This window comes from Procambarus clarkii, chromosome 80 (genome assembly GCF_040958095.1).
Source record: "Procambarus clarkii isolate CNS0578487 chromosome 80, FALCON_Pclarkii_2.0, whole genome shotgun sequence".
Lineage (NCBI taxonomy): Eukaryota > Metazoa > Arthropoda > Malacostraca > Decapoda > Cambaridae > Procambarus > Procambarus clarkii.
The window spans coordinates 18,710,339-18,722,588 of record NC_091229.1 but is presented as its reverse complement, the minus strand read 5'-3'; the positions used below and the strand labels follow the sequence as shown (position 1 = coordinate 18,722,588).

At 39.5% G+C, this 12,250-nt stretch overlaps 1 protein-coding gene across 1 annotated transcript in view; it reads left to right on the top strand.

The window, feature by feature from the left end:
* LOC123746352 (probable phospholipid-transporting ATPase IIB) overlaps positions 1-12,250 on the top strand; it is a 58,338-nt gene that overhangs the window by 27,939 nt on the left and 18,149 nt on the right. The window contains 8 exon segments of the mRNA XM_045727818.2: positions 214-384; positions 1,760-1,933; positions 3,436-3,537; positions 6,569-6,691; positions 7,183-7,403; positions 8,354-8,520; positions 9,389-9,501; positions 9,503-9,590. Of these exon segments, the coding sequence (XP_045583774.1) occupies positions 214-384; positions 1,760-1,933; positions 3,436-3,537; positions 6,569-6,691; positions 7,183-7,403; positions 8,354-8,520; positions 9,389-9,501; positions 9,503-9,590 (1,159 nt within the window).

Genomic DNA, 12,250 nt, shown 5'->3' with positions numbered 1-12,250 from the left:
GAGTCCACTCAGCAAAGGGACCGACCTAGGAGACCTGCCAAGTGGACCCACTAAGTGGACCCATTAAGGGGACCCTTTGAGGGGAACATTAATATTTACAAGAAATGCTACAATTTATTTTATTTATAATTTATTAAATAATTCACATTGGGAAAACAATTTCACATTATTGTCACTACTGCTCTAATGATGCGTCTTATTTCCACAATGCAGCAACGATATTCAGCAGCCAAGTTGAGTGTGACGGAGAGAGGTAGCCGAGTAGCTGCAGTTGTGGAGAGTCTGGAGTGTGACTTGGAGCTGTTGTGTCTTACGGGAGTTGAAGACAAATTGCAGACCAATGTCAAGCAAACACTTGAGCTGCTAAGAAATGCTGGAATTAAGGTAAAATCTACCATTGTTGGCGTGATGTATTTGGCTGGTTTATTGAGTGTTATCATGTTTTTCCCAAACTTATCTAAAGAAACATGACAAAATATGTTACAACTCGCACCTCTTTAAAAGTATGGCTTGACAATGAAAATGGCTACTTAAGAGACATTACAAAACACGTTGTACATTATGGCTACCACACCTAAGCCAGTGTTGTTCCACCCACACATCACATCCAGCAGTGGATCAGTATTGGTCTAGTGGTGGGTTGTAGCGAAGGTAGTAGTAGGAATTACAGGTGATGTTAATAATCTGGATAACAAGTGTAATTGGTATATAGTAAATTATTTAGTTAGGTATTCATTATGGTATTCACAGGAATAATATTTTGTATTAATTTTGAGCAAGACCCAATCAATAGCTTCTTAGAGGCATAGCTGCGGGTAGCTTTGATACCCCAAAACAAGTAACCTTGCAAATAATCGTGGCTTGTAGTCTATAGGCATGAAGCACAATACCAGTATTCTCAAGTTGAATAGACTTGAGAATACAAGTCAAGTCGAATCGACTTGAGAATGGCCCAGGATAGACCGAAACGTCGTCGTCCCTTCACCTTCTAGTGTGTGGTCTGGTCATCATACTTGAGCCACGTTATTGTGACTTATTGCCTGCACAATACCAGTATCTCAATCCACCACTGAGAAAAACTGCTCACTATAGGACCAAAGAGCATCCCAAACCATTCAACTCTAAATGATTCTTGGAACTTCTTTAGATTGCCAAGTGCCAGCTAGACTACTACTGGGTGAGTGTAGGCATTTCTTACCCAGCCTCACTGTCTCGGTGGCTTGCTGTTAAGCTAGTGATTCTGTGTTTTTGGATTCCCTCCTGATGGGGGTGTGGCAATGGGAGCTTACCCAAGTTTCTTGTAAATTTACGATATGAGAGGTGGATTAGGTTTTTTGTCTGTTGATTTGAGCAATTCATCTTGGTAGGGCGATTGATCTTGGATCCCCATGAGCTCCTTGTCACATGTAGCGGACAAGATTGCTGGATTGTTGAGATTGTCACTGGAAGCCTGGTGTTGTTCACATTGGCCTGTGTGTGCCAGTGATGTAAGTTGAGGCATGCTATGCTAGTGATGCTAGTGACGCTTCTTATTCCATTGGCTTCGTGCACCTCCACATAGCCATTTGCCAGGTTTTGGGAACCTGGAATGGAGTTTAAGTAAAGTGCCTAGCTATTAAGGTGTATCACAGAAATGAGCATTTCATTACACTCATCACTTTATTCTTTTTAAGGCATGTACCTGTATTTTTCATTTAAAATAACTGTAGCCATTTCCTTATATAGTAGTATTTGTTGTACATTTCTTTGTTTATTACAGATCTGGATGTTAACAGGAGATAAACTAGAGACTGCCACCTGCATAGCAAAGAGTTCTCGCCTTGTGTCACCTAATCAAGGCCTCCATGTCATGGGCAGCGTGTTGACAAGAAGAGAAGCTCATTTGGAACTTAACGCTCTCAGAAGGAAAAGTGACTCTGCACTCATTATTAAGGTAATACCTGTAATATAAACAGTACCAACAAGAGTCAATTGACATGCCTGTGTGATGAATAGGGCGCAACCCTCCTCAAAATTTCCCTTTCTCAACCCAAGTCAGCATACCCTCACAGGATACATTATATTTTCTCTATGCTCGGTCCTCACTACACGCGATCTATAATACTCTGACCAAAGAGCCAGAGCTCAACCCCCGCAAACACAACTAGGTGAGTACTATAGTATACATGAACTTCACTACCGACAATCCTCACTATACACATGATCTTCACTGTACACAGTCTTCACTACTTGTAGGTACTCATGGCCTGTACTCTTTATATCCAGATGTAGAACCACGTTGCACACTCTTTCCTACACACCTTCTTCACATCCGACCGAAGATCGAATGCAGTAAGGATCATCTCTGTTATTACTGACTCTTCCGAGATCCACCAATTATGTATTTCGCTGGTTTTGAGGAATCCCCCTTCAAGGACCTAAGTCTTTGAATTGATTGATTGATTCATTGTTTTTTATTCATAAGGGATTTATACAAATTGTTACAGTTGTAACTGGGCTTAATAGACTTAGAAAAAAGTATAGCTAACAATTACAGTGGGTAGACTTGTGTATTTTGAAGATTTTTTGCAGTTTCTCTGGCCAGCAGGAAGATCATTTACCCTAGTCTGCATCAGCTTGGAATCCCTTTACCATCATGCTAAATGCTGTTCAATGGTCTATGAATGCATACCAGACACATAATACAAACCTTTGCATTTATATTTATATATAGATATTGTAGCTAAGAATGCAGAACGGAAGTGTGGAAACACAATATTCTCTGGAGAACATTACGAAGATAGATGTTCCGTAGGCAGTGGTGCTATCAATAATTATTCTGGTGATTATGGAACTATTTATGTGGATGACATTTGGAGGAGGGGAATAAAAGAGATCAGCAACACCAAAGAAAATTCCTTAAAGTATTTGGAAGAGAAGAAATTTGTTCAGCTCTTGGTTAATAACATAAAATGTTTAAATGGAAATCCTATCTTAAAATGAATAAAAATGTCTTCAAATGTGAATATAAAAATGTGCTTTGGTTGTAAGGGGAGAGGAATATAAGTCTCATTATCATGGGGCAAGTAGCTTGTGCTATGGCTTGTTAAGGTCATCTCCCCTAGGCCAACAACTGACCTTCCCTAGGATTCAACCCACAACCTGACTCCCAGGTGCCTATTTACTGCTAGGTGAACAGAGACATCGGACAAAAGGAAACATGCCCACTTGTCTCTATCCCACCTGGGGGATGAAACCCGAGATCGTTGGTTGTGAGCTGAAGATGTAGAATAACTGCACTACAGGGCAAAATGTTAGCATTGAAAGTGTACTTGAGAAGCCTGGATGCAGAGGTCAATAAAACACAATCTCGTTTATGTTTACAACGAGGAGAGAAAATGACCTTTAATTCTCAGGTTCCTAGGACTTCCTCATAAGAAGCTTCCGTCTTTGCAGGGTGATGCACTGGAGACCTGCCTCCAGTATTATGAACACGAGTTGATGGATCTTGCCGTGCAGTGTCCGGCGGTTGTTGTATGCAGATGTTCACCAACACAGGTATTTTTATTTTTTGTACGACTAGCTACTTATGATTGTGGTAAATCTTGTTCTATGCAATTGGCATTCTAGATGTTTCACAGCCTGTTTTAAGATGAACTGGAAATACATAGTGCAGGGAACCATCAAATCATGTGGATTCTGATAACACAAAATTCACACTATGCTAGCTGTTCTTTTAATGCCAGAAATAAGGAAGTGCCAGGGGGTATTTAAATAGATACAAGTTGGTAAGTTAATTAGCCTAATTTATTTGTAAACTTATGTAGATACATGTTCTTAAAAGTCCCTACTCGATCATAATAAGCACAATAAAATCACAATTGCATAATGTATCAGAGACAATATTTAAACCCAGTTTGAGCCATAAGGTTGTGCATGTGCTTGAGGAGTTCAGGGATGTGGGTTGAAGCTTTATCGTACAGCTTCAGTCTTTTCAGATATCTTAAAAAGCTCCGCTACTGATCAATATCTGAATATACGATGTAGACGGTACCCGCACAGTGCAGCTCCTCTCGAACCGACAATTTGTGATGGACCTCATTCAATGTAACGTGGTAGCTAAAGGGGGTGTCCGTAGAGCTTCGTTGTGTATAACTGAGCCACTTTTGGTAATTCAGTGTAAGAAGAAGCCCTCCAGTGATGCCTTAACACTTTATATAACCATGCAGGGTTATGTAAAGTGTTGGGGTTAAATTAATACAATCCCGGTGGAGTGCGTCATCCCACCTAACTCTTCATGTTCCTGTCTAGTAGGCACATTAAAACTTATTTTAGGAACATAAGAATAAAGAAAACTGTAGGCCCATATTATTCAGCTTCTGTTTATACCAACCCAAACTCATGCATATACAGTATATGTTTTTGTATTTATTTATTTATTTATTTAATTTATTTATTTAGTGCAGTATATACAAGAGTTCTTACATTCTTGTATGTCTAACTATTTAAGATTTGTCTATTTATTAGACAGATTTGTCTATTTGTCTATTTATTTGTCTATTTGTCTATTTAAGATAGCATAATTTTCTGCTAAGAAAAGTGCTTTTTATATTATGGAGTCTACTTTTGGAAGGGAAGACAACTATCAGGAGAAAGTACCAAGCCATTACAACTTTATAGCACTTGGAAGGGATCAGGATAAGGAGTTGGGATGGGACGGGGGGAAGGAATTGTGTCCAACGACTTGGACAGTCGGGAAAATCTCTGCTTTCACAGTATTTTGATTTCAGAAAATCACAGTATTTTGTATGAATGCAATCCTTGTATAAATCTACCAGTCTCCATGGTGTAGTGATAAGACACTCACCTGGCGTTCTGCGAGCACTTTGTCATGGGTTCGTATCTTGGCCGGGGAGGATTTACTGGGCGCAAATCCTTAACTGTAGCCTCTGTTTAACTCAATGGTAAAATGGGTACAGGACATACCTCAGAATAAGAGTTTAATCCGTTCCTGGAGACGCCTCGCCTTCCGAAAACTCGCATTCCGAAGTTAATTTCCCCATAAGAAATAAAGGGAAATGAATTAATCCGTTCCTGACTACCCCAAAAACCCCACATCAAACTAAATTTTTATACCTAATTTACCTAATTCATCTAAATAAACCTACAAAACTGTGTTCCAGTTATTACTTACCTTGCTGTCGAGTGCTATAGGCGTATGGAAGATGGTGAGGAGGGGGGAGGAGGAGAGGAGTTACTGTTTGGAAGGGGAGTCCCCTTCCATAATCACATCACATAACCCCATGCCTTGTAACACTATGGATACCACTTCTCTTTCTAAATTTTTCAAACCAGCCCCTGCTTGCCTTAAACTCTTTCTTATCTGCATCACTCGTTGCAGGGGTATTCTTTAGAAGGTCTTCGTGCAACACCCTGGCTTTCTCACAAATAATGGCCTCCGAAACACTATCACCCCTCAACTCCTTGTCGTGTATCCAAATTAATAACAACTTTTCCACTTCTTCAAGTATTTGTGGTCTTTGTGCCGTTAATGTTCTTACTCCTTTTGCCACTTTAGCACCCATAATCTTATTTTTCTTCTTAAGTATAGTGCATATTGTTGATGTGGCTTTGTTGTACTGCCTACAAAGTTCAACAACACGTGTACCGTTCTCATGCTTCCGAATGATCTCTTGTTTCTCCTCTATTGTCATCCTCACATGAGCTTTCTGGCCTTTATCCTTACCACTGGCTTTCTTGGGACCCATGGTGAGATATATAATAACAAATTGTATAGACAAATCACCAAAAATCCAACAAAACACTGAAAATCCACGAGAAGAATTGATGTGGGGGTAGTCACTGAGCGCGAGACAATGGTAAACTGAGGGGCGGCGGGGCGGAGGGGCGACGATCGCCGAACCACCACGCGCTAGGTCGGCCTGTACGCGTATCAACAAACTCGCGTCCCGAAGTAACCCTCGCCTTCTGAGACAAATTTTTGGAGTAAATACTGCTCGCCTTCCGAAAACCTCGCATACAGGGACAATCGCATTCCGAGGTACCACTGTACTGTACTTGGTTGTAACAACGATTCATCGCGGCGGGGATCGTATTCCAGGGACCTGCCCGAAACGCTACGCGTACTAGTGGCTGTACAAGAATGTAACAACTCTTGTATATATCTCAAAAAAAAAAAAAAACAAGAGTAGATTGAATTTGCAATTGCTTGTGCATGTATGTATGATTACATTTAGGTATGCATTTGCAAAATTGATTTTGCATTTCTGTTTCATATGTTTTAAATGAATAACACTGTGGTTTCAAAAGTTAAAAAGAGTTCATATAAAAAAATAAGTTCTTTTATATTATCTAATAGTGAAGAATTTTGTTTCAATAGTTTTCTTTGTTACTAAATTATCTATATATTACTTCTGACAAAAGTGATTTTCACAGCAGTTTTTCTATGTGCAATAGAATGAATTGATGTGCAATAGAATGACTTCTGTATTTACAATTAAAGAATTTTAAATATGCTGCATTTCAGTTCTATGAAATAATGATTTGTGTCTGCATTTGTATTGGCCAGAAAGCCGCCGTTGTCCGCCTCATACAGCGACACACGGGGAAGCGGACAGCAGCCGTGGGAGATGGTGGCAACGATGTCTCCATGATTCAGGCTGCAGATGCTGGTATTGGTATAGTTGGCAAGGTGTGTTTATCTTACACTGTAAAATAAAAGACATTCCCTATGCCCCTGTTACCTAGCAGTAAAATAGGTACCTGGGTGTTAGTCAGCTGTCACGGGCTGCTTCTTGGGGGTGGAGGCCTGGTCGAAGACCAGGCCGCGGGGACACTAAAAAAAAAAAGCCCCGAAATCATCTCAAGATATAATCTCAAGAAGATGCTGATTTCATGGAAGTTCATATTTTGATGGACAATTGTAGTGTTTGTACTATACAGTAAAAGGAATGCATGTTCAAAAAATATTAACGTAAATAACTTACTATATTCATTACTGTTCACTTCTGTGTCAAAAAACAGATTTTTCCCATTTTGGGTTTATTGTATATACTGTAGTATTGTATATTAACATTTTATTAAGAGATTATAATGAGTAAATTACTTAGTAAAAAACCATTTTATAACGTCATTGAAAAATGGTATTATTTTAAAATATTGTGCACGATTCTGTCTTACCAGGAAGGAAAACAGGCCTCGTTAGCAGCAGACTTCAGTGTTGAACAATTCCAACACATAGCAAGGCTTTGTTTAGTCCATGGCCGTAACTCCTACAAGCGTTCAGCGGCTCTCTCCCAATTTGTTATGCACCGCGGCCTCATCATATCCACCATTCAAGCGATATTTTCATCAATTTTCTACTTTTCCAGTGTTGCTCTTTATCAAGGGTTCCTCATGGTTGGGTGAGTTTAGTGTGCATGATGGTACCAAAAGCACTGTTCAAGGCAAGTGCCAGCCAGGGGTTAAAAGTACTCACAGAGGTGTGTTTACATGATCCAGTAATACAGCATTTCTTTAGCCCCATCTTTCCATCGCCTGGTCAGATAATGCAATTTCATTCCTCCTATTTCTCATTAGATTTCCTTTTCAAGTTGCTTATTAAATTTGCCTCAATAATGTCCCTTTGTAGCTTGTTCCATTTACTTAATTTGTTTTGACAGACATGTTTCTGGACGTTCTGAAAATTATGAAATTAGCTATTGTATATTTGTGAAATTTAGCTTTCCATTGATATGGGGATAAAAAATAGTTTTACATATTAAACATTATTATGTGTTGAGCTATTTAGGCTTTATTATTAAATTGACTAAAGTTTTGTAAACAGATGACAATTGAACGGTAAGGAGATGAAGAATCTATGTAATAGTTAGTATGACCCGAGTTATGGCTAATATTGTTGTTTAAAATTGGTCAATTGGTAAATAATTTCCCCGATGCCATAATGAGGTCTTTTGTGTGATTTAGAGATTATAATGATAGATATTAACTGAAATTCATGATGATGCATGTAAGCTGAAGGAATATATTTTAGTCTGGCTATAGGGAAGTGCTAGTTTGGAAATAGGGTTATGGGTGAGTGGAATGGGCTGCCAGCTGCCACTGAGATGAGTAGAAGAACAGGTTTCAAGAACAAATTGGATAGGTACCTGGGTAAGAGGAGGGCTGATTTAAACAGGAACCAAGTAGTATGGGCCAACAGGGATTGGGGTGGTGGATGAGATTGGGAACCACCTAGTATTGGCCAACAGAGATTGGGGTGGTGGATGAGATTCGGAACCACCTAGTATGGGCCAACAGACCAGCTGCCATGTTTCATAATGCTTTTGTAAATTACATGTTATTTTGTTTTCAGGTATGCTACTTTCTACACCAACTTCCCTGTGTTCTCTCTCGTCCTGGACACTGATGTCTCTCCAAGCATAGCTCTCACCTACCCAGAGCTGTACAAGGATCTTACCAAAGGAAGATCTTTGTCTTATAAAACCTTCTTTGTTTGGGTGCTAATTAGTATTTATCAAGGTATGAAATATTTTAAATCTGCAAGAAGTGTTTAACTTTGTTAATAACCGTGTATTTTATGTAACTTTGAGAAAGGCATGTTGTATACTAGGAATGGGTAAGTCAAGTCTTAATTGCACTATGAGTGGAATTGATGAAATAAGTGCAAATAAGAACATTATCGATTTTGCCGGTATAAGACGGCTGTAATAAGAAAAGTCCATGGAAGAAACAAGCATTAGTGTAGAAATTGAAATGTGGGAAGCCTGCAAACATTATACTAAATTAAGCAAAGGGAATAGAATAGGGTTGGGAAAACATCCGACCGGGTTAAGTGCCAGTCAAGTTTTTGGTTAAACATTAGTGAGAGAAATTGTAGCTCAGTCATACACTATGGAAATGCTGTAGTCGTGGATTATCCTGTGATGCAAGTAAACACTGGGATGATGGGACTGTACTGCAGAGATACTTTACTGACAGGTTCGTGTACATGTTCAATACCTCCTCACAGCATGAGGGATTTAGTCATTATTGTGCTATGTTTATGTTTTCAAAACATCAATTAAACTAATGCCTAATGATATAAACCGATACTGTAATAAAATTTCTAACGGTACAAATAGAGATTCATTATGAAAGGTCTTTTATCTTATGAAGTCATACGAAGACTTTTGTCTTACTAGTCTTACAAATATTCAAGTGTCACTACATTTAAATTTGGAGTTTTATTTACTATGTACTTGTATCATATCTGGTCACAACCCTGTGACACTTGGGTTATGATGATGATGTAACCAAATAAAACAATATACTGTACTTTATTCATAAATAGTTGCACATTTATAATTAATTTAGTGTTTCAGTTTCACATAAAGTTTTTATTCTTTAGGTGGTGTGCTTATGTATGGTGCAATGCTGCTGTTTGAGGAGGAGTTGATACACGTCGTGAGTATCAGCTTTACGTCGCTGATTCTGACGGAGCTGCTGATGGTGGGTCTCACCTGTGCGCACTTGGCACCCCCTCATGATTGTCGCACAGTTCCTGTCCTTTGGCTTTTACCTTCTGTCGATCATCTTCATGCATTATTTTGGTAAGTACCGATCAATGTTTCATGGTGTGCTTTTGAGTATTTGTTGCTGTAAATGAATATATGAAAAAGTTATTTAGCAAAATGCAAAGCAAGAACCGAGTTTTTACAATGATGCATATAAACATCATAGTTTTAGAATATCTAATTTTGGTCCTGTACATTTTTATGAGCTACTGTACATGTATTTGCATTTGGTTGCCTCTTTGGCAGCTGAATCTGGTTCACAAGGAGGCAACTTTTAGGGTTAGCATCTTTACCCCAAAGGAAAAACCTTATAAAATTCCCTCCTCAGTCATAAAAGTGGTAGGGAGCCACTAGACATAAGCTTGGTCCAGCAAAAATATAATTGAATGCTAAATCTGCATAAGAGGTCTCCTTCAGGATCAGACAAGTTTACAAAGTGAGGCCATTTTCTAACTGCCTGGTGCCTCCCCGGCAACCTTTTACCCCTGACCATTAACAAATGAAAGTGTTCTTTGCATTGTTCCCAAGCCCCTGAAACCCTACATTCTTCAGACTATAGCAAGGGAAGCTGGAGGGGGACTAAATGTAAATTATTCTGTTGAACCTTTGGTTCTTGTTCACAGTTGGCTTTCTTATAGTATTCTTTCTGAAGATGAGGTCACTGTGCTTGGATACAATAATCAAAGTGGGGGCATGCCAGAGATTTATTCAGTTGAATAACTACCTCCTTTTCCTTGAAGTCAAGTTCAACCTACTTGAGCTGTATGGTAGAGCGTCGGTCTCGCTTCCTGCAGGTCGGCGTTCAATCCCCAACCGTCCAAGTGATTGGGTACTATTCCTTCCTACCGTCCCGTTCCAAATCCTTATCCTAACCCCTTCCACGTGCTTTATAGTCGTAATGGCTAGGCACTTTCCCCTGATAATTCCCTCTCTCCCTCCCTCCTTGAAGTCAAAGGTTTGTTTGACTATTCCTAGGGTTTGATTGTCTAGTTTAACTGCAGCTCCCAGTTGTTGTGCAACTTTCAGAGATTGGTGTATTTTGACTCCAAGGTCTTTTTCTTCATGAATTTGCTGCAGGATAATATTGTTGATTTGGTAGTCGTGATGTGCATTGCCCCACATGCAATGTCTCGCATTTTTTTTATATTAAAACGTATTTGTCAGTCTTCTGGCCTTTCTTGTAAAGCCTCAGTATCATTTTCACTACCTACTTTACCTAAATTTTCTGAAAATTTAATGAGGTGGTTTGTATATTCTCATCTATGTCATTGATGTAAATGATATGAAAGTTGGTGAATCCATTCCCCAAGTATAGTCAGCCAGAGTCTTCAAACAAGAACTGTGACAAATTCTTGTCTTGCTAGTACAGAAGATGGGTGGGACTGCATAAATCTATAAAGCAAGGGCATAACTGAATTGCACACAGGCATTTAGAAAAACATTTCAGAAGGACTAAGGAGACATCTAGCTTGAGTTGGCATTAGGGTACACGTTTCCCACCAGGAGAAAAGAGCCCTTTTCTGTGGGAAAGAATCATCAGAACAGGTCAAATGGCAACCATATCCTATCCTCAGGCATTTCCAAAACTCAGGATTTCTCTTATGCCACAGAAGCAAAAGAACTTGGGTTGGAGCCCAATTTCAAACCTGCATCCATTTCTAGGGATAGGTGGAGGAGTGCCTTCATACAGGCCTTCTTAGTCCCCGCAGACTGCACAAGCCGATGAAGCAGGAATGAGCTCTGGAACTCCAGATATATCCAAAACAGTCCCTGCTGATGCTTGTGGGGTTTTAACTCTTGGGTCAATTTGGAACCTGTATCAGGTGGCAGGAGCTGGGAGGCCAAATAAGAAGTGGGCCTCCGAAGAAAATACCAGAAATAGGTGTGGTTTTGGCACAACTAGCCAAATGGAAGACCCCAAAACACCTCGTAAAACAAGAGAATTCTATATCTCCATACCAACAACTGTTTGTCCCTGTTGACTCAGCAGTAATTGAGGATTGACTTGTCAACAGATTAATGTATTGTACTCCACGGAGAACTAGTTAGGCAAGGCTTAAAATGAGCTGTTAGAAGGAAGTGTTCTATACCTGCTAACAAGAGGAAGAAGTCATCATCTCCTGTACAAGAATAGTATTGAAATTAAGAAGAAATATATAACAGAGCAACAATTCATACCTGGAGTGAATTCTGGTAATTCTTCTTCTACCAAAGTCCAGCCTCGGGGCCAGACTTGACTTGTGATAACTTGGTCCAACACTTGCTGAAGCAGCCCACAGGTCCACTACAACTCAGTTGGTCTGGCACTTCTCATGGGTTAACGTGTTGCTTTTTTTTGTGTGTGTAAGACTTCCACTTTTGTTCTGACAATATTTGTTTCTGCTTGCTGGGAGGGTATTGAATATCCAAGGACCTTTGATATGCTTATGGCACCTCTGCTCCTCACTCTTTCTATTCTGCATTTTCTATCATTCACTCCAGTACAGTATATTATTTTACTGAGTAAATATTGGAATTAGCCTTCCAGTATATATTATGAGATACCTCTCTCTCGTCTTCTTTTGAAAGAGTACATTTTGAGAGCTCTGAGACAGTCCCAATAATTTAGGCACCTTACTGTGTCTTTCCATGCCATACATGTTCTCGGTATTCCCTCTACTTCAACAATCACTCCTGCTCTGAAAGGGGAAGCAAGA